The sequence below is a fragment of the Pteronotus mesoamericanus genome, unplaced genomic scaffold (genome assembly GCF_021234165.1).
Source record: "Pteronotus mesoamericanus isolate MK-2021 breed Mesoamerican mustached bat unplaced genomic scaffold, CSHL_Meso_final contig_204, whole genome shotgun sequence".
NCBI lineage: Eukaryota > Metazoa > Chordata > Mammalia > Chiroptera > Mormoopidae > Pteronotus > Pteronotus mesoamericanus.
In genome coordinates, this window is record NW_026555088.1 from 115,404 (window position 1) to 140,243 (window position 24,840).

A 24,840-nucleotide genomic window follows, 5' to 3' on the forward strand; every position below is an offset into this window, starting at 1 on the left:
GACAACCACACATGGATGTCTCTCTCCTTCTCTTTCATGCTCCATTCCCTTCTCTCTAAAAATAAATTAAGAAGTAAAATTTAAAAAAAGTAAAGATTACATATGTGATGTCCAGTGTTGTTCTTTCTGTTGGGAAGTTTCTGTGTTTTCTTACTATTTCAACTATGTAAAAATAGCACATTTAAGTCATTGAAAATAGAGCCATTAAACTCAGCTTTTCCCCTCTTCATAGAATTTTGTACTTACAAGTAGACAAGTAATGGCTTTTTATTCCGAGGCACGTGCGGGGCTGTGACCGAGGCCGTCCCCAGGCCGAGACGGGCAGGGGACAGACGTGGGGGATTTGGGGGTGCTGCAAATGTTTAGGCTGCTTCCATTCACCTTTTAAAAGGTTTTCAGTAGTATCTGCCTTGTTACCTTTTCTTGTTTTAAAGTGTTGTTTCCAGAAGAAATCATTTTACAGTCTCCCCAAGTGACAGGCAGCTGGAACTATGCACAGGACACTGGAAACGAAGGACAGCCCACCCCCCAGGTACGGCTGCGCAACAGCCTTCCCGGGACTCCTAGCGACAGGGTCGGACGGGAGCGCAGGTCACGGGCTCCCAGGGGTCCCAGGCAGAGGAGCACCGACACGCCCGTACGGGGGCAGGCGCGCTCACGGTTTTGTTTTAGAAGTGTGTGTATGGTTCTGTGTACATTCAGACAGGCCATCTGTGCGGTTCTTTATGCTCAGAAAATGTGCGGAGGACACACACCCAGCAAATGGCCAACATTTATCATCTTTGCGAGTGTTGTGAGGCTGTTTTGGTTTTTACGTTTACAATCCAGTCTCCGCACGTGGTGACACAGCGCCTGTCCCTGCCAGATACGGCCCGAGGCCTCCATGTAGTTTTGTGAGTAAAGTGGCGGAGTTCAAACAAAACCACCCTGAGGGCTGTGTTACAGCCCCGGCCGCAGGTGCAGCCGGGACAGCTTCAGGCTGCCCGCCCCGCCACGGAGGCCGCCACGCACATCGCCCACGGGGGCCGGTGGCACCGGTCGGCCGCTGGTGCAACGCGTCGCCCTCCCCAACCTGTCCCGCCGCCTGTTCTCGGGGAGGGTCTGTGTCGCTGCTGCTGCGCAGGTGGAACATGTTCCTGTCACTGTGTCTCTGTGTTTTCAAATGCAGAGCCGTCTGTCCCTGGACAGGCCAGGCCACAGGGAGACTCGGGGCGTTGTACACGTGCCCCGAGGTCGGCTCTCAGGCCCCGGGCTCACCTCCCAGGCAGCACACAGCAAGCAGGGCTGCGGACACGGGGCCCCGGGCCGTGGGACAACGTGTCCCCAGGGAGGGAACAAATGAGGGTGCCCGGCCCCTGGTCCCCGCCCTCAGGGGGGCGCCAAGAGACCACATGGGCGGAGCCGGAGAGGCGAGCGAGGTCACAGGGCAGAGAGCACTTCCGGGGTCAGCAGAGCCCCCACTGCAGCTCTCAGCCGAGGACTCGGCTGTGCCGGCCTGTGGGTCCCTGGGATGCGGAGCGCAGGGGGCGCAGAAGCCGCAGGCCCCTCGGCCCGACCTGAAAGGGTTGCGACGCAGGAGTTGTCGCCTGAGGTCCCGGGGTCCCGCTGCCGACAGGAGGGTCCTGCAGGGCCCCCAGGCTCTCACGGGGGCTGGAGGGGCCGCCCCGTTGCCGGGAGCGGGGTCGGCAGGGGGCGTCTGCGCTGAGCGAGAGAGGAAGCCCTTGTTCTGGCATCTGTGTCGCAGGTTTAGTCCCTTTGTAGTTACTCTTAGAAGGTAATTCAGGAACAAACAATTTCTGGTAACTGCTCGTCAGACACTGTTTTTCCTCGTGGCCTAAAGGGGGCGTAGGGCCCTCGAGCCGCCGCGGGGTGTCCTGTAACTGAAGCCAGCATCGTGCGGGTAGAGGTGTGTTTTCTGCCCAAACCGAGCCCATGCGAACACAGCTTTTTTTATGTCTTCTTTTTTTTTTTTTTTGGCATGATTCTTTCCAGAGCAGGAAAGCTGTCAAGGACCAACCCAAGCCTGCCACCAGGACAGGGCGAGCCGTTGCCCAGGGCACGCCAGGGCCAGCGGCCTTTGCTACAGGGATGAGTCACCTGGGTGCGTATGGTCCTGCCAAAGTGGCTCGGTCAGGGGACGAGTGTGGCTGCGGCGGCCGCATAACCAGGGCGACGCGTGAACATTGTTGCCAGGACGAGAGACTCAAGACGGTAGCCATTCCCGTGGCCGCCGTGAGGTGGGTCTGTAACATCGCAGGTGACGCTGCCGTGAAGGAGTGAGGACGGCAAAGGTCCTGTGTTTGCTCCCAGGCGGCTCGGGCGTGATGAGCGGCACCGCCTCTCTGCATCGCCGCAGGAGCTCCCGCCCACTGGTGGCCGCGTGGCGCCCGTGCCGACGACTGCGCCCCAGCCGTCCACCTGTCCCCCCGCCCGCCTGACCCTGCTCCTCTGCTTCCAATGCAGGAAATGAGATGCAGGCCCCAGAGGCCAGAAAGGAGGAGTTTTTCAATCCTCTGCTCAACGAAAACCAGAAGCTGGCCGTGAGGAGGATCCTGAGTGGCGACTGCCGCCCCCTCCCGTATATCCTCTTCGGACCCCCTGGGACTGGGAAGACCGTGACGATAATAGAGGCCGTGTTACAGGTGACGCAGGCGGGGGCTCCGTGGCGGGGGCTCCGTGGCGGGGGCTCCGTGGCGGTTGCGCTGTAGACGCGGCAGGAGCTTGAAAGCCCAGTTCCTTCGCCGGTAGCCAGCCTGCGCGGTGTTGCCGGCAGGCCTGCCCTGCAGGGTGTGAAGGCTTGTTCCACGGGGTTCGCAGGGTAGCGCACCATCCAGCCCCTTCACGGGGGCTGCGGCTGGGTTCTGCTGGCGTCCGCTGTCCCCCTTTATGTCCAGTTGAGTCCAGGAATGTGGTGTGAGCCGGCGTTTCTGCATCGTTCGGGCCTCAGATTCGTGAGGGTGTGCGAAGCGCCCCCGTGCCCTTCCTGCGGCGGGTGGGCGGCGGGCGCCAGTCCGGGGGGCGCAGAGCGCTCGCCACCTGCTCTCATGGCGCGTGGGCGCCCCTGCTCCGAGCGCGCCCCGCGGCTGACCGTCGCCCTGTCTCCTGTGCCCCGGTGAAGGTGTACCACGCCGTGCTGGACAGTCGGATTTTGGTGTGTGCGCCCTCCAACAGCGCGGCCGACCTCGTGTGTTTGCGGCTGCATGAGAGCCAGCGGCTGCGGCCCGGCACCATGGTCCGCGTGAACGCCACGTGCAGGCTAGAGGAGGTGAGCTGCGGCCGCCGGCCCTGTCCCCGTGCCCCGCTGCTCCGTCGTCCACAGTCCCCGCTGGGGCAGCTCTGCTCCACCCCCCGCGGCCTCTCCCTCGCCTGGCCCCGCAGGTCGTCTCCTCTCTGGTCCTGTTGTGCTGGTTTGGCTGCTTTGCTTATGGGATGAAGTAGTGCTTAATTGGAGAAACTTAATCTAGGAAATGAATAACGTTTGGGGGAACGATCTGCCAGAGCGTATGTTACACTGGTGGCTCCAGAGCCCATAAAACATGGACTATGTTGATATAAGAAAAAAAAAGTTTTTGAAGATTTTATTTAAGAAGGGAAGGGAAGGAGGCAGAGAGGGAGAGCAACATTGATGTGCGAGAGAAACATTGCTCAGCTGCCTCTTGCACACGCCCAGCTGGGGACCAGGCGCGCATGCCAGGCCGGTGCCCTGACTGGGAATCGGATCGGCGACCTTTCAGTTTGCAGGCGGGCGCCTAATCCGTGGAGCCACACCAGCCGGGGCTAAAGATACATATTGTGATTTAAGGAAACAATGTCAAGTCATTATTTAGTCGTAACTAAGAAGTGGAACAGGACAGAATTAACTTAGAATTCCTCCCAGCTTTGTGACTGTGTCCAATCTCAAGACGCTTAGTAACCCGCGAGCGCCCCGCTCCCGCAGACGATCGCCGAGGCCATCGGGCCGTACTGCAAGGACGGGGGGGACATCTGGAGGGCCTCCCGCTTCCGGGTTGTCATCACCACCTGCAGCAGCGCGGGGCTCTTCTATCAAATCGGAGTTCGGTGAGCACCCCCCGCGGGCGGGGCAGCAGCTCGGCGCAGCTCCCCCGGGGGGGCCAGGCTTGTGCTGGGACCCTGGGGGTCCCAGGGCCAGGCTGTGGGGGGGCCGTGGCCGAGGACACCCAGAGCAGAGGCAGGAAGGGCCCGGCCTCGGAGGGGGGACCGGAGGTCCCAGGGAGGCAGCAGCAGGGCCACGGCACGGGGCGGGTGCTGGGGCCGCGGGCAGCTGGGCAGCTGTGCACAGGGACAGTGTCGCCGGACAGAAGGGACTCGGGTGAGTCCGAGCAGGGTGTCTGCCCTCGGGCGTCTCTGGGCCCCAGTGGAAGGAGAAGAGTTGTCTTGGGCCACACACGAGATACATCATGACGCGTAATCACAAAGAAGCCTCATCGTGTTCTCGTTAAACTCACAACGTTGCCTTGGGCCGCATTGACAGCTGCTCTGGGCGGCACGTGCCTGCGGGCCACAGGCTGGACACCCCTGGTTTAGAGCTTAAGTGCTCGTGCGCTAAGAAAATTGCATCATGTTAGCTTTTTCAGCAGAGCCCGGGACACAGTGAAGAACGGGACGCGTCTCGCTGCCCGCATCCTGCGCGGGGCGGCGGCAGCACGCGCTGCTCAGGCCCAGGCCCAGGCCCAGGCCTCGTGTCCGGGTACCCCCGACGGCCAGTGCCGCCCACGGGCTCCCCAGCGGCAGGGGCTGTCCTGGCGGCCGTGGCTCGCAGCCCAGTGTCATGTGCGGCTGCCGGTCTCCTCGGGGGCTCCCGTGGGGCGCAGGGCGGGGGGCGCCCGGCGGGGGGCGCCGGTCAGAGGCGGCAGCAGGAGGAGGCACCGTCCCTGGGTCGGAGTGTCGCTGGGACCAGCTCCGCCTCCCGCACTGGAAACCGAGGCCCAGAGGGGTGGTGGGACAGCCGAGCCACCCGGCTGCTGAGCGGTGAGGCCGGCCTGCGGCCCAGGCTACTGGCGGCGGCGGGTGGGTCGCCCCAGCCTGGGCCCCGGGCGGCTCTGGCCGTGCCGCACCGTTCGCCCCTCGCCTGCTTCCCTCTCAGCCGGAGCAGAGTCCGGGGGAGCCTCCCGGGCGGGCCACCCGACGCCCGCGGACTCTGACAGAAGTGCCCACGTGGGTCTTTGGCTCTAGAGTCGGACACTTCACGCACGTGTTTGTGGACGAAGCCGGGCAGGCCAGCGAGCCGGAGTGCCTCGTGCCCCTTGGGCTGGCGTCGGACGTCAGCGGCCAGGTGAGGCCCGCTGTGCCCGCTGTGCCCGCAGTGACAGGCCGCCGAGGAGGGGCCCAGGCCAGGCCGGGGGGCTGCGTCCTGCCTCCTGGCCGCCTGCCCCCCCCCGCCCCCCCCCCCCCCCCCACGCAGCGGCCGGCTGCCGCCCTGCACAGCGGGTGCCGCTTCTGTGCCTCAGATCGTCCTTGCTGGCGACCCCATGCAGCTCGGTCCGGTCATCAAGTCCCGGCTGGCCATGGCCTACGGGCTGAACGTATCTCTGCTGGAAAGACTGATGGCCCGGCCAGTGTACCTGAGAGACGAAAACGCTTTCGGTGCTTGTGGCGCCTACAACCCCTTGCTGGTGAGCTGAGACGCCACGGGGAGCCGGTGCCCCAAGGGGACAGCAGAGGCGGGGCACACGGGGCGGCCGAGTGCAGGCTGGAATCCCCGCTGACCCAGAACCGCTTGGGAACCTGCGCTTCTCGGAGCCATGGGCCCGTGGGGACCCTGGTGAGGGAAGCCGCGTGGCACTCCCCTCTGGGCCCCTGCTGTGCCCACACGGCTGAGCTGCACGCTGGACAGAAGACGAGGGGCCTGTGATCTTGACCGTGACCGCGAGGGGCAGGCCGTCCCCCCGGAGAGTAGGGGGACGTGGAGCAGCCGGGCCTGTGGCAGAGGACCGCCCGGGGTGGGCTGGGGCCGGCTGTGGACTTGCGCCTCCTGGCCTGGGAGGGGAGCGTCTGCCCCCGCGGGTCCCTGGGCCTCCCCCACCCGCCCCCGAGTGCCACGCGGCCAGGGCCTGGCTTCCTGCGCCTGCGTTTTCTTGATGCTCTGTTCTAACAGTGACCCGAGGTGCCAAGGTCACTTACTACTCAGGTGGCAGATGAAAGGCCAAGAGGGGAGGCCTGGGTTGGGAGTCTCGTCCTCTGTGCCACCCGCAGGGCCCAGGTGCGCGTGCCGACTGTGGCCTGGCCCCCGCCGCCCCATCCCTGCAGGTGACGAAGCTCGTGAAGAACTACCGGTCCCATGCGGCCCTGCTGGCCCTGCCCTCCCGGCTGTTCTACCACAAGGAGCTTGAGGTGTGTGCGGACCCCAAGGTGGTGGCCGCCTTGCTGGGCTGGGAGAAGCTTCCCAGGAAGGGCTTCCCCCTCATCTTCCACGGCGTGAGGGTGAGTCGCGGCCCCGGCACCACGCGGGGCCCTGAGGGAGGCAAACGGGAGGGGCTCTGCTTGGGCCCGTGGCCCCGGCCGGGGGTGGGGGTGCCCTCGGCGCCGCGGGGGGCCGTCGTCGGGGGGGGGGGCTGCCGCGCACCCTCCCACAGGGGCGCCCCGGGGCGCTTTCCAAAGGTGCTGGCGGGCGCAGGCGCCGCGCCCAGCGTCCCACAAGCCTGAAGGCCTGGCGACCCCAGTCAGGGCACGTGCCCCGTGCCCCATGCCGGCCTGAGCCCTGGGCAGGCACGTCGGGAGGCGGCCGACGGTGCCGCTCCCTCCCCCTTCCCCGAGTGCAAGTGAAAGAAACCCTTAAAAAAGTAAAAACCCGTGGCCAAATAGGCCTCCGTTTTAGTAAATGCTCTAAGGATGTACCAGGAAATTTGCATTCTCCGGCGAGGGGGGTGCGCTCCACGTACGTTTCTGAAATGTGTCTGTGGAGTCTGTCCCTCAGCTCTCGCGTGCGAGCCGCCCGGCGGCCCTGCCCTTGGCAGGGGCCCCTCGAGGGCCTGGCGGCCCCGCCCCGTGCGCAGCCGCTGTGCCGCGTTGCACGCGCAGTTTGCGGTTGCTTACCTCCCTCGTGGTGTAAGGCGCTGCGCTGTGTCACGGCTTACTGTCAACTTCAGCTCGTGACGCCCTGGCTAGTGTGGCTCGGGGTAGGAACCTCGCTTCCCGGTCAGGGCACGTGCCTGGCTTGTGGGCTTGGTCCCAGTTGGGGCACAACCAATCGACGTCTCCCCCGCTTCTTCCCCTCCCTTCTCTCTCAAACCGATAAGTGTGTTCTCAGGTGAGGATAAAATTAATTAATTGAGTAAAATAATAATAAAACCTCCTTGGTAAGAGATTAATACTCCTTTTTCGTACTCGCTGGTATCTCTGTCTCCCGTCTTCATTCTTTATCGTTTTACTTCGTGTGCATTTCTTACAAACAGCTAGTTTTTCTTTTTATCCCAACTTTAGAGTCTCTTTTTAAAGAGCTGAGCCACTTGAACCTCCAGGTTCCGACTCTACCTTCATCTACCTTCAGTTACTAGCTCCCTCCCTTCCCCGTGTTTGCAGTTGTGTGGTCGATAGTCACTGTTTTCCTCTTCCATGTGCAAGGTCTGCCCTGGGCTCCCGCTGCATCCGTCTCTCTCAGTCCCCGGAACCTTTTATAGTAAATCCAGGGGACAAACCATAGACGGCGAAAACCGCACCCTGAGCGTCCGCGCCTCCCTGTCGCGTTGTTTGGCAGGTGCTCCCGTGCAGCTGCGGTGAGGTACACACAGCGTAAAACTGGCGGCATTAGCCACCGCGGGCGCATGCCTCGGTGGCGGTGAATACATTCGCTTTGTTTTACAGTCAGTTGTAGAATTTCCGTCGTCCCAAACCGCGACAGTCCTGCCAAACAGTCGCCCTCCCCTCCCCCAGCCCGGGGCGCCTCTGTCTGCCTCTGTCTGTCTCTGTCTCCGAGATGCCGGCGCCTCCAGGGACCCCGTGCGGGTGAGGCTGCACAGTGCTCGTCCTCTGTGCCCTGCGCCTCTGAGCTCACGCAGTCCCGTGTGTCCGCACCCGCAACGCTCTGCTGCGCGGATGGGCCACGTGTGTTTGCCATCATCCATCCCCGACACCGGCTGCTCCTGCCTCCGGTCACTCCGGTGACGCCGCCATGAGCCAGGCACATAGACCTGTCTGGGTCCCCAGGTTCAGTCCTTCTGGGCCACTCCCCAGACGTCAACGCTGGGTCGCATGGCATTTTTGTGTCTAATGTCCTGGGGGACCCACACGCGGTTCCCGCAGCTCTAGCGCCATCCCGCCTGCCGCAGCATGCGCAAGCGGGGCTCCCCTGGCCCTTGCCTGCCAGCACAGGGCTTCTGCGCCCTGACGGGAGGCGCCCTGCCCTGCGCGGGCTGAGCTCTCAGGCGTGGCTTTGCATTTCCTGATGCTCAGGGAGGCCCAGCGAGGGCTGTGTGCTTGCGGGTCTGCATGTCTCTTCTCTGCGGATCGGACGGAGGCCGCACGCTTACACGTGGGGGGGCAGCCTGAGGGAGCGGTGGGGGCTGGCCCGAGGGTCCCCCACCCGCCATACTGCTCCCCCGCCACCGGCTGCTGTGCGCCCCCCTGTGGCCCATGCGTGCTGTGTGCCCCCCTGTGGGCCATGCGTGCTGCCCCCCCCCCACCGTGGCTCCCGGGCTTCTGTTCCTCCCCAGCAGGCGCCCCCTCCCCTCGGTCCCCTCCCGTCCCCGCTCGGCCCTCCCGCCCTCGTCCTCGTGGTGCTCATGAGCGCTGACTGCCCCGTGGTCACACCCGCGTTGCCCCGCCGGGCTCCCAGCCCCCGCCCCGTGCCCTGCCCCGGCCCAGACCAGCAGCTCTGACACACGGGCCTGTGACGACCTGCCCCCGTCTCCCGACTGTCTCAGGGCAGCGAAGCTCGTGAGGGGAGGAGCCCGTCGTGGTTCAACCCGGCCGAGGCCGTCCAGGTCCTGCGCTACAGCTGCCTGCTGGTTCACAGCCTCTCCAGCCGGGTGTCCCCGCAGGACGTCGGCGTGATCACGCCCTACCGCAAGCAGGTGCGGCCCTCGCCCACGCACGCCTCGGTGCTCCCTCGTCCACCGGGGCCCCGCACGGACGGGGTCCCGCCGTGCCCCCTGGCCTCCGTTCCCAGCCACTGCCCCCGCGCCCGCCCCCCGCCCCTGCCGGGCTCCCACGGGCCTGCCTCTCCCTGGGGTCCTGGGGCTCAGCCCCTGGGGGCCTCGGGCCGCTTGTCTGGCTCATGTCCTCCCTGCGGCAGGGCTGCCGGCCGCCTGCTGTCTGCGGACACCTGCCCGAGCCCACTCGCTGCGCTGGGACCGGGGGCGGGGTCTCCTCCGTGGTTGTCAGGGATTTGAGAGTCTTGTCATGTGTTCACTGGCTGTTACTTCGTGTTCTACCAAAGTCCGTGCTCACATCAAGCGCTCGCTCCCGGTTGAGCTCAGGTGTCACCACGCGGTGTGTGCTGAGTCGGCACCTCCCCCGCGCCTGGGCCCGCAGGCCGCAGGCTCGTCACGGCTCGCCGGCATCGCTCTTTGTCCATGGTTCTCTGTGCGTTTCACGTCCACACAGTCGAATACACACGTGACGCAGGTCATTCGTTCACTCTATGGCTTGGGGTTTTTTTTAAGATGATCTTTTTTTTTAATTAAATTTTTTTATAGAGAGGAAAGGAGGGAGAAAGAAACACCAATGTGTGGTTGCCGCTCATGCGCCCCCTGCTGGGGACTCAGCCTGCAGCCCAGGCCCCTGCCCTGACCGGGAACCAGTGACCCTTTGGTTCGCAGGCCAGCGCCTGGTCTCCTGAGCCGCACCCGCCAGGGGTTTTTGTTTTATATCTCATACCTTCCCTGTCCTGACGTTGGGAAGTGTTTTCCCACTTTGTTCTGAAGGTTTGAGCTGCCAAGTTTGGGGGGGGGGGGGTTACAGCCGGGACCTGACCTCCCGTGTCTGCGTGGTGTGGGGCCCCCGCCACGGGCTTGGCTCCTCCCCTCTCCTGGCTGAGGGGACACCTGGGGCTGGGTCGGTCACAGTGAGTCTTCAGACCCACCCCTGGTTCTTATCTTTGTGCTCTTTTTTGTGAACTTTAAGAATTCCACCTTTTATCAAAAGCACATGCTTTTCTCCATGGCAACCATTCAGCAATGCGCCCTACCTGTGCTCCGGTTTGGGTGCTGGTTACCTGGGCCTCTCACACCACGGAGTCTTCCTGGTCCCCGCGCCACTGGTGTGGGACGCGCCCCGCCCCTGGCCGGAGCCGGAGCCGGAGCCCCGCCCGCACCCGCGTCTGAAGTCGGGGCCGGGCCCGGCAGCCGCGTCAGAGGGAGCACGGTTCGGGGTCGAGCGGCCGCCCTGCGCAGGGTCCGTACTCGCTCGCTGTGACGCGCGAGGGAAGGGTCAGGGTTGTGAAAGTTTTTAATTTTTTTATCTGCTTCCAAGGTGGAAAAAATCAAAATTCTTTTGAGAAACGTGGATCTGATGGACATAAAGGTTGGCTCGGTAGAGGAGTTCCAAGGACAGGAGCACTCGGTCATCATCATCTCCACGGTGGGCGGCCCCGCCCCGCGCGGGGCTGCGGTGTCGGGGGGGCTTGTGGCACATGAGGGGAGACGGTGACACAGGCCCCGTGGCGGGGGGTCTCCTCGCCACCCCAAAGGCCAGGGCAGCGCAGGGAAGGGGCCAGGAAGAGGGGGCGCGCCAGCTGGGGGGGCAGGGACGGCCGAAGGCGGCAAGAGGGTGGAGTCCCAGGGCCCCGCCGCACGCAGGCCGCGGTTCCCGCGCACACGGCCGCGCCCAGGTCTCCCTCTCGGGGCTCCCCCTCCACCCTCGAATGATCCTAGTGCACAGTTACATGCAGGTAAATTAGGAAATCCAGTCACAGAAAAGAAGAGAATCACCTAAAGCTCCAAATCTCTCTCAAAACCCTGTGCCAAGAGCTGCGGGCAGCGCCCGGCCCCCTGCTGTGCAGGCTCCCCCCCCACCCACCCAACCCCCACCCACCTTCTTCCTTTTATAAACAAATGGGTCCACTGATGTGTAACATTTTTTTAAGTATTTTAGACAGGGGGGAAGGGAGGAAGAAAGAGAGAGAAACACCCATGTGTGGTTGCCTCTCACGCGCCCCCGACTGGGGACCTGGCCTCAACCCAGGCCTGTGCCCCGATGGGGAATTGAACCGATGAACCTTTGGTTCGCAGGCCGGCGCTCAACCCACTGAGCCACACCAGCCAGGGTTGATGTTTAACATTTCTAAATGCTTTTATGTCAAGAGTTCGTTTCCATGACAAAAAACATCTTGAACTATTGTACCATTTTTCTTGTGTTTTTAGGTGCGATCAAATGAAGATCAATTTGAAGATGATAGGTACTTTTTGGGTTTCCTGTCCAACTCAAAAAGATTTAACGTTGCTGTCACCAGACCCAAAGCCTTGCTGATTGTTCTGGGAAACCCCTACGTTCTGGTCAGAGTGAGTGGGCTGCAGCCTGGTCTGGCGCCGTGGAGGGCGGGGCTGGCAGCCGCGGGGGTGCTGGGGGCCCATCGCCGGCTCCGAGGCCCAGCGCCCCGCGTCCCCACGTCCCCGCAGGACCCCTGCTTCGGCGCCCTGCTGGAGCACAGCATCACCAACGGCGCGTACACGGGCTGCGACCTGCCGCCCGCGCTGCGGTCCCTGCAGAAGTGAGCCCCCCGCCCCGGCCGGGGCGGCCCCGCGGAGCGGCGTCCTGTGAACCAGCGGCTGCGAGTGGAGGCGACCAGTCCGTGTTTCTCTCTCACATCGATGTTTCTTTCTTCCCCTCCCTTCCTCTTTCAAAGCAATGAAAAAACGTCCTCGGATGATGATGGCTAAATAAACAAACAAGCAAGCAAAGGGAGCCTCCCGCCTCCCCGCCCCCCACCCGGCCTCCGTCCTGCTCTGAGCAGAGGTGGGGTTGGCCTGTGTCGCAGCCCCTGCCTGTCCCCTCTGGCCAGGATCTGGCCCTTTGTGAAAACCCTCAGGGGCTGTTTTGGGGAAAGGCTGGAAGTGTTCACACGTCCACACGTGTGTTCCCCTGTGAACGGTACTGGGCTTGGGGACCCGCACCCCCAGTGCCCAGGAAGTTTGTCTTAAATGCCCATCTGGGAGCTGCCACCGGGCCGCGTGTGCCAGAGGCGCGCAAGCCCCAGGCCGGGGGACTCCGGACCACGCCCTCTCCAGCCACCTGAGGGGAGATGGGCCCGGGCCCGGGGGGCTCGGGGCCCGGCTGGCCGCAGCCACAGCGTCTGGGGGACCCGACCTGGTCTCTGCCCACTGTCCCCGGGCGGGACAGGCCCCGCGTGACTTCCCTCCCGCTGTCAGGCTCCTGTCCATGGGGCTGGGCCTTCGGGGGCGCAGGGAGGGCCTGCCTGGCCCTGACAACACGTCCAAGGCTGTGGGTGGGGGCGCCCGGCCATTTGCCCCAGGCTAAGGTGGGGGGGGCGCCAGCTCCTGGTGCTGCGGTGGGCGGTTTGGGCCCAGGTGGCGTCCACGGCCGGCCCTGCCACTGGCACAGGCTTGTGCCTGGGCCTCCAGTGGGGAGCACTGCCGAACGGGCCGGTGTGAGGGTCCTGGGCCAGCCCCGGGGCTTGGCGGGTTCCCAGGAGCTTCTCCAGAGGTGCCCAGTGTGCCGCCTAACCTGGCGTCTCCGTGACCCCTTTCCTGGAAAAGCAGCCCCTCCCTAGAGAGGCAGCCCCCTGCTGCCCCCCAGCCCTGGAGTCAGTCCTGGGTCTGGCCAGTGCCGCCCACCTGCCCGCCCTGGGCTGTGGCCCCAGGCAAGCGCGGGCCTGCGGGGTGGGGGCTGGTTGTCAGCCCGGTCCCCGGGGTCCCACCTGGGCAGCAGTTGCTGTTGGGTCTCCTGTAAGTCCTCGGCCAAGCAGCGGGCTGGTCCGAAAGCCTGCGAGTGAAACGCACGCTTGTCATTTTCCTCAGTAACATGGACTCGGGTACTCGGAGGGTGTGGGCTTTCCCTTGCTGTTGGCTTCCAGTGGGCAGAGGCCAGGGCGCTGCCGAACATCGCCCGCTGCGAGACCGCCCTCAGCAAAGGACTATTTGGCCAAAATGTCACTGGTGCCGCGAATCTTTGCAAACTGCTTCTGACGTGTCCGATCCATCACAGCAGCTCCGCGTGCGGCACAGGTCTCTCACCTTCCAGCTGCATCTTTACATTCTTGAAATGACAAAGCACAGTGTGCTGAAAGGGTTGCCTGTTTTCTTCCATCTTCAATATTAAAATGGCTGCACAAAAATCCACCAATTTTTGGTTTTTTAAGTGCACGCTGATGTGCCAGCTGTCCCACTACGATCTAACAAAATCGTATTGAATGAAGAAGACAACTAAGCGCTGCTAGAGTCACCGTACAGGAAAACTAAGTGAACTTTTCTGCCAACCCAGTAACAGGCAAGTCCCCCAGACAGGACGGGCAGGCGCATCGGGGGAAATGCTGGGTTCGTGGGCAGTGTCGCCGGGCGCTGGGATGTGGCCGGTCTGCGGTCCGTCTCTGCCCTCGTCCTTGATGTGAGAGCTGATGGAACGTGTTCACCTGAAAGAAGACGGGATCAAAGGGTTGGCACAGCCCCGTCACCCATTCAAAGCCCGCATGTCGGGAGCCTCAGGGCAGCACGGCAGCTGCCTCAGGGCTGTGCCCTGAGACAGGGTCTGGGAAACGGCCTCCCAGTCTGCGCCTGCACGGGGCGGGGGGCGGGGGCCACCTGCGCTCAGCCCCTCCCCTGCCGCCCTGGGGAGGGGACGCGGGAGGCAGGGCTGGGCTCCCGGGTGCCCGCAGGACCCGAGCCCTCGCGCAGGGCACCACCGAGGGCCTCCGCTGTGGCCCCCACCCCGTCCCCGCCAGGCCCCTCTGCGTGATGACAGCATTCGAGGTGGCTGCCCCCCAGGGGGCCGGGCCTCAGCCCTGCAGGCCCCGCCCCGGCCGGTGGCCTGCTTCCTCCGCTGGGCAGGGGAACACGTGCCGCGTTGCCTGGAGCTCACACTGAGCGTTCAGCGTGACCCCAGGGCTGCCCCACACCCGCTGGTGCCCAGGTGCCAACGCGGAGGTCATGTCGAGGCCAACGCTGTTCCTCTCGCGGGGCAGCCGCACGAACGCATCGCAGAAAACTGCGTGTGGGAAGCAGCCTGACAAACCGATGCCACGAGACCTGCACGGAGGAGTCAGTTTGGTCCCCTCGCCGGCTGCAGGGGGAGGCGCGGTCACAGGTGGGGACGGCAGCACAGGCCCGGCTTCCCCGCGTCCTCAACAGCCACCAGGGCGGTCGCCTTGTTCCAGCTGCATGTGCTTTTCAGAGACGTGACCAGGTCCTTCCAGAGCGTGTGTGGCAAAGCGAAGGTCACAAATGCCCGGGTCGCGGGTAAAGAGCAAGGCGGGGAGACTCCGCAGGAGGTGACGCTCGCGTTTGGAACCAGCAAAGCTGGGATGGAGCCACAGAGGGCGCCCCTCCCAGAGGTGGCGGGGACCCTTGTTGGCCTGGGAGATGATGTGGCTGTCCTCAGCGCCGGCGTTCCGAGAACCCGGAGCAGCCCCCGGCCCCCCGGAGGCCTGCGGAGCGGGCAGCACCCAGGCTGAGGGGTGCGGCCGCGGGGGCTGGCCACGCTGGGCCTGGTGCCGTGGTCTGAGGCGGTTGCCTCGGCAGAGGATCGAAGGGGGAGGCCACTCGGCCGCGCTCTGGGAGGGACGCTGGCATGCCCACCCCTCTCCTCACAAAGGAAATCCACAGCCACGAACGTTAAAAAACCACCACCACCACCGCTTCTTACGTCATCACCATGAAGGATTTCTATTCAGACCCCACGGCCAAACCAGGCGGAGGAGCGTTGACAGCGATGGACAAGGAAAGGTCCAACAACCAGAGAGAGGGGCCGAGGTCCGGAGCCGGGCACATGCCAACCCGAGGGTGGCAGATACCTGAGCGCGGGTCGCGCGGGCAGCGGGGATTGTGATGGGGATAGAACCCCCTTTTCACGGAGGAAGTGAGGCCCGGCACTTGGGAAAGCAACCAGGGAGCACCCCAGGCACACAGCGGGGTTCCCGGTGGCTTCCCGCGGGGGTGGGGGGCGCGGGGGAGGGGGGGCGCCGGGGCTGTGAGTCGGGGAGAACCGGCGGCGGCCTCGCCGCCTTAGTGACTGTGGACGAGCGAACTGGCGGCGGCAGCGAGGGGCGAGCGCGACCGAGAACCACGCACGAGTCCCCGAAGAACGTAGCGGGACAGGTCTGCGCGCGGCCTCGGCCCCGGCAGCCCCCAGCCGGCCCTCAGCCCCGGCCGACCCCCGCCCGCAGCGCGAGGCCCGGGCTGCCACACGGGCGTGCGGGGCGGGTGACCGAGCGCAGGTAACAGCCGAGCGCTCCACACGCGCCGCCAAGCTGGCGCGCGCCCTTCCTCCCGCCGCGGGAAGGGGCTGCAGGAGCCAACGCGGGGAAAACGCCGAACCACAGCGAGCCTCGCCGGCGGCTGCGCTCTGCCGGGACCTAAGTGCTGTCGCAGTTGTTCTGTGGGCGACAGCGGGGATGGATGGCACGGAGTGTCGGAATGGGGGGCCGCGGCCAGAAGCACCGGGCCCCCGGCGCCCACCCCGGGGGCTGGCTCAGGCGCCGGCGGGAGTGACGGCGGGGGTGACGGCCGGAGGTCAGGACGGGAGAGCGGGCGGCCCCGCGGGCAGGTGATGTGGGGACGCCGGCGTGCGCGGTGGGCACCGGTGGGGGCCGAGAGGAGAGACGCCCCGAGCCGGGGAAGGGGTGCCCAGTTCCGCCTCCGCGTCCGCAGCACCCCACAGTTTGGGGGGGCTCGGCACCCACAGTGGCGGCCAGGCTTTGGGTAGAGAAGAAGCGACACCGCAGGACACAGGACGAGGAGCCCCGTCTTCGCCGGGCTGGGCGGCCCGGGGCCGGGGATGCAGCGCGTGCGGCCCCAGCCCACCCCTCCCCCCACCCCCGCGTGCGCCCCCGCCTCCGAGGGCAGCCCCGGCTCAGCCTCGCCCGACGCCCCCCGTCCGGACCGAGAGAAGAAACCAGTCCTCGTTAATTCATCTCATTGAATTTAAATCCTTTTTGCAAAGTCATCGCCGGCGCCGCATTCTGCGTGGCGGGGGGGGGGGCCGCGGCGAAGGGGGTGCGGGGGGCGGAGCCAGGCCGCGAGTTGCCGCCGGTAAACAGCCCCCTCCCCGCGGCGGGAGCGGGGCCGCGGCCCCAGCCTGGGACACCGCCGCCCCCGCCGGAGGACGCGCCAGGCCGGCCGGGCTGCAGCCCAGCGGGGGCGGCGGGGCCCGGCGGCCCGACCCGTGCCCGCGGGGGCGGCGGCGGAGCGCCCCCCGCCCGGCGTCCGTCCCGCGCCCCCTGCGCCCCTCCCCACGCGCCCCTCCCCCCGGCGCCCCCGTGATTCCCCCGGCGCCCCTCCCCCTGCCCGGCGCCCCCGCGCCCCCCGCGCCCCCCGCGCCCCGCCCCGCGCCCGGCCCCCCATGCACCACCTCCTGGAGCAGCCCGCGGACATGGCGACGGCGCTGCTGGCCGGCGAGAAGCTGCGCGAGCTCATCCTGCCCGGCGCGCAGGACGACAAGGCGGGCGCGCTGGCCGCGCTGCTGCTGCAACTCAAGCTCGAGCTGCCGTTCGACCGCGTGGTCACCATCGGCACCGTCCTCGTCCCCATCCTGCTGGTCACGCTGGTCTTCACCAAGAACTTCGCAGGTGAGGCCGCCGGGAGGGGCGCGTCCGCAGGTGTCCGCGCTGACCGGCCACCCTCGCTGGCCCACCGCGCCGGGGCCCGGCAGCGTTGGCCGCGCCCGGGGGCCTCCCGGCAGACCCTCAGCAGCACCCGTCCTCGTTCGCGTCGCCGGCCCCTTGGGCTGCCCCCAGGCCCCTTCGCCCATGTATTGTTTTTCACCTTCCTTTCGCTGGCCCGGAGCCCGGGGTGCGCCCCTTCCCGGACCTGGCTGCCCAGGCAGAGAGGAGACCGGGGTCTGGCGTGAGAAGGGGAGGCCGGGAGGGGGAGTGGGCAGGGTCTGAGGAAAGGAGGAGGGGCCAGGTGAAGACCAGAACACGACGTGCCAGGTGATGGATGAGGCCAGCAGAGCCGGATGCTGGGCGGGGGCGTGGGGCCTGACTGCGCCGAGGTCCCCGACAGGCAGGCTGGTGCTGAGCAGCCACTGGGTGAGGCGGCTGAAGGCCAGAAATGCCCCCTCGGAGCCCCGCCGGCAAGGGGTCTCAGGGCCCAGGTGTCTGGAGAGGCCCCTCCCCAGTCCATCCGCCATGTTTGAGGGCCAGAGGTACCAGGAGGGAGGAGGGACATGGAGCTCTGCCCCCCTGAGTGACATCGGCAGCGTTCTTGCACCCTGCATCTGTTCCCCCCTGAAGGTGTCGCCTTTCAGAGGTCCCCGTGGGCTGGGCATGTCCCACCTGAGGGCGGACGCTGTCCGGGCTGCCTAACCCCTGCCGCAGGACTCGGGGTGCACACCAGCGCCCCGACCCCTCTGGGGTCAGGGCACGCGCAGGGGCCGGGTCGGCCCCGTGGGGTGTGGGTGCCGCCCCCGCACAGGGTCGCCCGGGGTGGGCGCGGATGTATCCGCTTCCCGGGCTTCTGAGCGGCTCAGCCTGAACGTGGCGCTCAGCCGCGCAGAACTTTGTTCTGGGCCCGGCGGAGCCTCCAGGGGCTCCAGGGCCGGCCCCTCCTGCCGCGGGGCTCGGCTCTGCCGAGGCTGCGTCCCCCGTGTCCGTTGTCGGGTGGGTGCTTGCTTCCTGCACGTCTGCGTCCACGCTTCCCACAGCTTACGGAGACACGGGACGCCAGGTCAGGGTCCGCTCCAGCGTGAGCTCGCCTTGACTTGATTACATCTGCGGGAACCCTGTGTCCAACCAAAGTCGGGTTCACAGATACCCGGGGGCGGGACCTGAATGTCTTTCGGGGGACGCAATCACCCCACTATGGCTGCCCACAGAGCGGCAGGCTCGGCCACCCTCAGCTGACCTCCCGGGACGCGCAGGGAGTCTGGCTCAGCCAGGCGGGCCTCAGCGCCTCCCCCCTCCCGTCCCGCCAGGCCGGGGCTGCCGGGCGCGTCCTGTGTGCATCCCGGCCGTGGCAGGCCTGCCCCGTGGCGCCCACCGGCATTCGCGCGCGCGGAGTCGTGCGTGCGCCCCCTGGGGCCGCGGCTGGGGGCGGTGCCCGGTGAGTGCTGGGGTCCGCAGGACACGTGGGGGTTGGCGGTCGCTCCCCCAGGTTTCCTCTCAGTCACCGTGCTGCTCTCGTCCTTGTCCCCCCTCCCCGGGATGTTGAGGGAAGGACAGGGACCACTCAGACGCGTCCTGGGGTCCCTTTCCCAGACACAGGACAAGAAGGGTGCAGGGAAAGGGGTCCTCGCAGGTGGGAGCCTCGTGTCCACACAGCAAAGCTCTGGGGGCCACCCCGCCGGCCACACGGGGCAGGGGAACAGGAGAGAGGTGAGGTCAGAAGCTCTGGCCCCTGGATAGGAACGCGCCCCAGGACCCCCGTCCCCATGGCGCTGGCCAGCGCCCCCTGTGAGTGTCCGCGCCCAGGGCTTGGGGCCAGCCCGCCTTCTGCTGCCCGAGGGACCCGCGTCCCATCCACCAGGAGCCCAGCCTGAGCCAGGGCTCTGGCGTGCGCCCCACTCGCCGCACCGGGCGGGTGCCCCGGAGCAGGAGGCGACCACTCCGCCCTGGCTTGCTCGTCGGGGACACGCGGGGAGCGCGTGCTGGCCCCGTGCGGGTGGATGAGGGGCCAGCCATGCTCCGCTGCCTCCGAGCCAGGGGCCTCCCGGACACCAGGGCTGGGAGGGCGGCGGACGGCAGGGGGCCCCCGCTGCTCTTGGCCAGGGCTGCCGCGCGTGACCCCCACCGCAGGGCCCACTCAGCAGTGGGCCGAGGGGTCAGATGGCTGTGTGACCACAGTCGGGGGGCAGCCGGAGCCGAAGGGTCACCAGGGTCCTTGGAGGTTATGACCAAGGCCCAGGGCAGGGGACCAGCTTCTCCTAAAACAGCCAACCAAGCAGGTCCCAGCACGACCCGGGCTCCTCTCCAGCCGCAGTTGGGCAGGTGTCCCCATGGCCTCTGTCCCAGCTCAGCCCTCCGCTTCCCTCTTCCAAAAGGACAGGAGGCAAGCGTGTCGCCCGCTGAGGCCCAGGAGCTCCAGGGTGGGCCTGTGAGAGGGGCGGCCCCCCAGCCAGCTCCGAGGGTCTCCCCCCACCCCAGCTGGGCCCCAGCACCCAGGGGCCTGGTTGTTCTCCGGCCACGGGGGGAGGCGCGAGGGAGGGGGCTTGGTCAGGGGCGGGCGGCCTCCCCCTGCAGGCACAGCTCAGGGGCTGAACGTACACGGACTGTGTCCTGGCTCTGCAGCTGCGGGATCTGGAACCAGGGTCGGCAGGGCCCCTCCCTTCCGGGGCCCCCCGGGGAGAACCTGCCTGGCCTTTGCGGCTCCCGGGGCCCCCACGGCCCTGGGCTGCGGGCCCCTGTCTCCTTCCTTGCTCCTCTCACTAGGAGCCCTGTGATCACATGGCGCTCACCCGATAACCCAGGCCCTGTGCCCCAGCAAGAGCCCTAACCTTCCCCACTGCGGAGTCAGTACAGTAACCTAGCCACAGCTGTTGGGGTGCCAGCTCCCGCACCCCATGCGGGGGCCCGTAAGGGCTGTGGTGTCTGGGCCTCCCCTGGGGTGAGGGGCTGAGAGGCAGAGGTGGGGGTCGTGAGCCGGGCCTGCCAGCCCCAGGGGCAGCCTCCTCGGAGCCCGGGGCTGGCAGGACCCCGCAGGGCAGCGTGGAGCAGGTGGGCTTCCCCTGTGGATGGGCACGCGGGTGCAGGCTGGGACCCTGACTTGTAGCCCGGAGCATCAGAGCCCCGGGTGCAGGCGGCTCCTCGCTGAAGCTGCCCCACCAGGGTCTGGCTCTGCTCCGACGGGACTCTTCCGGGCGCTGCCCTCGGCCCTGGGCACGCAGCAGTGGAGTTTCCAGGAACACCCGGGGCTCTGAGGACCCATGGGCCACGGGTCCTCTCTCGGGATAGTCAGAGGCGCCTGGAGCAGTGCCAGGCTGGCGGCGGATCCGCTGTGCCGCTGGAAGAGGGGCCCTGACCGAGGAGCGTGGCCTGCCCTGCTCCTCCCTGGGGCTCGGTTTCCCTGTGTGCACGCAGTGGTCTGAGAGCCCTGATGCTGGAGGGCAGGCTGGTCCCCCAGGTGCGGGGGCGCACAGCTGGGACGTGGGGCGGGCGCTGCCAGTGGTAGGGGGGCCTGCGGCGAGGCGGGGTCTGGCGCCCCAGCCCAGTCTCCTCTCTGCCCCCAGAGGAGCCCATTTACTGCTACACCCCGCACAACTTCACTCGCGACCAGGCGCTGTACGCCCGCGGCTACTGCTGGACGGAGCTGCGGGACGCGCTGCCTGGCGTGGACGCCAGCCTGTGGCCGTCGCTGTTCGAGCACAAGCTGCTGCCCTACTCGCTGCTGGCCTTCGCGGCCATCATGTACGTGCCCGCACTGGGCTGGGAGTTCCTGGCGTCCACCCGCCTCACCTCCGAGCTCAACTTCCTGCTGCAGGAGATCGACAACTGCTACCACCGGGCGGCCGAGGGCCGCGCGCCCAAGATCGAGAAGCAGATCCAGTCCAAGGGGCCCGGCATCACGGAGCGTGAGAAGCGCGAGATCATCGAGAATGCTGAGAAGGAGAAGAGCCCCGAGCAGAACCTGTTCGAGAAGTACTTGGAGCGCCGCGGGCGCAGCAACTTCCTGGCCAAGCTGTACCTGGCGCGGCACCTGCTCATCCTGCTGCTCAGCGTGGCGCCCATCTCCTACCTGTGCACCTACTACGCCACCCAGAAGCAGAACGAGTTCACCTGCGCGCTGGGCGCGTCCCCGGATGGGCCAGTGGGCAGCGGGGGCCCTGCCGTGCGCGTGAGCTGCAAGCTGCCGTCGGTGCAGCTGCAACGCATCGTGGCGGGCGTGGACATCGTGCTGCTCTGCTCCATGAACCTCATCATCCTCGTCAACCTCATCCACCTCTTCATCTTCCGCAAGAGCAACTTCATCTTCGACAAGCTGCACAAGGTGGGCATCAAGACGCGCAGGCAGTGGCGCGGCTCCCAGTTCTGCGACATCAACATCCTGGCCATGTTCTGCAACGAGAACCGCGACCACATCAAGTCGCTCAACCGGCTGGACTTCATCACCAACGAGAGCGACCTCATGTACGACAACGTGGTGCGGCAGCTGCTGGCGGCGCTGGCGCAGTCCAACCACGACGCCACGCCCACCGTGCGCAGCGCCGGCGTCCAGACCCTGGACCCCAGCGCCGACCCCGCGGAGCCGGACGGCGCCGCTGAGCCACCCGTGGTCAAGCGGCCCCGCAAGAAGATGAAGTGGATCCCCACCAGCAACCCGCTGCCGCAGCCCTTCAAGGAGCAGCTGGCCATCATGCGCGTGGAGAACAGCAAGGCCGACAAGCCCAAGCCCGTGCGCCGCAAGACCGCCACCGACATGCTCATCGCGCCGCTGCTGGACACGGGCGCGCGCGCGGCGCACCACGACAAGGCGGGGGGCGACGCGGGCCCCGCCCCCAGCGCGCCCGCCGCCCCCGACAAGAAGCACGCGCGCCACTTCTCGCTGGACGTGCACCCCTACATCCTGGGCTCCAAGAAGGCCAAGCCCGAGGCCGTGCCTGCCGCCCTGCCCGCCTCCCGCAGCCAGGAAGGGGGCTTCCTGTCCCAGGCGGAGGAGCGAGGGCTGGGGCTGCCCGCGGCACCCACCAAAGGTAGGCAGCAGGCCAGGCGGAGGAGGGGCCGGGCCTGGCACGGGTTCCGGGACAGGGAGGCCCACGGCCCGCCCGCCGCCTGCAGCCCTCCGCAATCGGGCGCCTGGGTGCCGCGTGGAAGAGGTTAAGGAGTCAGCCTGCCGGGTTGGGGGGCGGCGAACGGTGGGGCTGGGCGGCGGCAGGGCCTGGAGCCCTGCGAGGTGGACAGAGCGAGGCCTGGCCCCAGGGCTGGAGGGGACGTGGCAGGAAGGTTGCCTGGGCCTTCGAGAAGGTGCGGGAAGCCTGGTGCAGAGGCTCTGGGCCGGCCCCTGCCTGGCAGAGGAGGCGGAGGGAGGGAAGGCCAGCCTCCCCCCCCAGGATGCCTCGGAGCCCTGAGCCCACGCTGGCCCTCCGTGGGGACCGGGAGGGGGCAGCAGGGGCGGGCAGACGGGCTGCGGGGTGTGACCGCCTGTGTGCTTGGCTGTTGGCAGACGCTCCGCTCCCCGAGAAGGAAATCCTGTACCCAGCAGAGCCCGCCCGGACCGCACTCCCCGCGGGGGGCCCGTTTCACGTCCGCTCGCCCCCCGCAGTCCCCGCCGCGGCCCCTCTGTCACCAGCCGGCCTGGGCAAGGCCGACCCCCTCACCATCCTGAGCCGCAACGCCACCCACCCGCTGCTGCACATCAGCACGCTGTACGAGGCCCGGGAGGAGGAGGACGGGGGCCCCCGGTCGCCCCCCGAGGTGGGGAACCTCATCACTATCCCCCCGCCCCAGCAGATCCTCATTGCCACCTTCGACGAGCCGAGGACAGTAGTGAGTACAGTGGAGTTCTGAGGGGACCGGGCTGCCTGGGCCGCCGCAGGCCCCTCTGCATGACCGGGCTGCGCCACTGGCCCCGGCCCCGCGTGGGCACGGCCTCTTCCTCGCCCAGCATTGCCCGCCCAGCCTGCCATCCGCATGCCTCGGGGCTCGGCGCCCGCCCCTCCCGCCCCCCGTGGCGTCGTCGGGGTGCTGGCTGGGCCCGGGGCCGGCCGGACCCGTGGCGCCTCGGCCGAAACGGCTGCGAGCCGCCCCCTCCCCTGCATCAGGAGCTCGGCTGTGAGATGAAGAGTTTATTTTTTTAGTCTGTTTCGTCTTGGGCCCCGGATGCTGGCCATGAGGGGACGGTCTGGGGGGACAGCTTGGGTCCAGGTGTGGAAGGAAGCCGGGGACAGCGGCACTGCAGGCCGGGGCGCCCCCGAGGGGCCCTGCTTGTGGCTCACCCTGGCAGGGACCTGGAGCCCTGGGTCGAAGTCAACATGCACTTTCTCCTTGTACCCCGACTACCTGTACTTTACTATGGTTACTGTAACTAGCGAGCATCTTCACTATCAGGAGACTTAGGGTGCGTTTAAAACAAAGGGTGTGTGTGTGTGCACGCGTGCATGAGTAAGTGTGGCGAGTGGGGGAGGGCGCCCGTGTGCAAGTGGACGTGTGCGTGAGCGTGCAAGTGTGCGTGACTGGGCACCAGCGTGTGAGCAGGCCCCGGGGAGCGAACACGTGGGAGCGAGGAACGGAGTCCAACGCAATAACCGTGTCCCCCCCCCCCCCGGGGCCGCAGCCCCCGGCCCTGGCCCCGCCCCCCCTTCCGTGGGAGCCCAGGGCCAGCCCGCAGGTCTGTCCCTATTACCTCAGCCGTGGCGACAATGTGACAGTATTAACAAGGTAGCACCGAGCATATCAATAAATACTATTCTGATACTGCCTGCGTCCCGCATGGTCCATCCTGCAGGGGGCGTGCACTGCGGCCGAGGTCTCTTGGGTCTGGGCCCCTTCTCCCAACCACACACCCGTCCCTTACCCATCACAGGCTGTGGGAGGTGCCCCTCCGCCCTCCGGGCTGCCCCTGGGGGTGCTGCTGCTGGCCCACGGCAAGGCAGAAGCACGTGGCTGTCAGTCCTGGTTGACACGTCCGGCGTGTGCACTTGGGGCCACGGAGCATCCGGGGGCTCCTCCAGCGCTCACAGGCTCAGCAAAGACGACACGTGTCCCCCAGGCGCTGTCCCCTCTGTAAGATGTGTGGGGACAGGGACTTGGGGTACGCTTAGTGAAACAGGCTTCCGGGTGGAGGCACTCTTAAAGCAGCCTGGAGGTGCTCCTAAAGGCACAGGGGTCCGGGACAGGGGCCCAGGACCTGGGTGGGGACAAAGCTGGCCCTGTGGGTGCTCCATGGAACCACACGCCCTGCAGATCACAGCAGGTGACCCTCAGCGTCGGAAAGGGCACTCCGAGCAGGCCGACACCAGGGCAGCGGCGGGGAGCCTACAGGCGCAGGCCTCGAGTCGCAGGGAGGGCTCTGCCGAGGGCGCCACTGCCACCCAGACCTGCCTGCCTGGCCGCGAAGCCGCTCCACACCCTCCCCCAGCAGCCCTGAGTGGGGCAGGCGGACCCAGGAGTTGGATGGCGGATCCTACAGGGGCACAGGCGGGGGCTGCATCCCATCGCGTGTTTGAAACGTGGGCGTTAGTGTCTTTCAGGGGTGGTGAGGCCCAGAGCAGGAGGCGGCAGCCAAGACGGCGCCACACGGGGGGCAGGGTGGGTCAGGAGGCAGAGGGAGCAGGGACGGCGGGCACAGGGCCTTCGCTGTGGCTTCCCGGGGAGGGGCAGGGCAGGGCCGCAGGCTGAGGGCGGGCTGTGTGAGCACGGCGGCGGGGCTCCGGGCACAGCGGCTGCCCCTGGTGGGGGGGGGACCTGGCCCCAGGTGGCAAGGGCGGGTGGGGTGGCCCCCGTGGGAGCCCCGCAGAGGGACGGCGGGGCGGGCTCCGGACTGGCCGGCCTGCGTTGGAAGACGTTTGCTGTCTCTAGGAACTGGCCCGCCTGGGAGGAGCAGTTTCTTCCAGTGAGCATTTTTCTGGGTGCCAGAGCATCAGAAAACTAAAAGGCGCGATGAGCCTGCCCGTCCCCAGAAAGTGGTCACCCTCACGTGAGCCAGGACACTGTCCCTGGCCTGGCACCCCAGGCCATGCGGCCGGCCGCCCCTCAGGCTGGCACTCCATACGCCACGGGGAGGGAGCCTGTGTGCCCCAGGAACGGAGCAGGCGGGCCAGTCCCGAGGGCAGGATGAGCTCTGT

General features: G+C 66.9%; 2 protein-coding genes across 3 annotated transcripts in view; both read left to right on the forward strand.

The window, feature by feature from the left end:
* Positions 1-11,669, forward strand: part of MOV10L1 (Mov10 like RNA helicase 1) — a 36,499-nt gene extending 24,830 nt beyond the window's left edge. Inside the window, 13 exon segments of the mRNA XM_054570479.1 lie at positions 435-532; positions 1,998-2,045; positions 2,047-2,101; positions 2,464-2,642; positions 3,119-3,265; positions 3,938-4,059; positions 5,194-5,293; positions 5,469-5,633; positions 6,268-6,441; positions 8,880-9,029; positions 10,429-10,536; positions 11,319-11,456; positions 11,574-11,669. Coding sequence (XP_054426454.1) covers positions 435-532; positions 1,998-2,045; positions 2,047-2,101; positions 2,464-2,642; positions 3,119-3,265; positions 3,938-4,059; positions 5,194-5,293; positions 5,469-5,633; positions 6,268-6,441; positions 8,880-9,029; positions 10,429-10,536; positions 11,319-11,456; positions 11,574-11,669 — 1,580 coding nt within the window.
* A 4,798-nt stretch (positions 11,670-16,467) lies between these two features.
* PANX2 (pannexin 2) lies at positions 16,468-22,686 on the forward strand. Of its 2 annotated transcripts, XM_054570435.1 has the most exons (4): positions 16,468-16,693; positions 20,290-21,750; positions 22,221-22,422; positions 22,508-22,675. In XM_054570435.1, the coding sequence occupies exons 1-4, from the start codon at positions 16,468-16,470 to the stop codon at positions 22,542-22,544; spliced, it is 1,926 nt and encodes a 641-aa protein (XP_054426410.1). In that variant the 3' UTR covers positions 22,545-22,675. The 2 variants fall into 2 exon arrangements, with proteins under 2 accessions (XP_054426410.1, XP_054426409.1); XM_054570434.1 differs by having other exon boundaries at positions 22,221-22,686.
* The last annotated feature ends 2,154 nt before the right edge of the window (positions 22,687-24,840 follow it).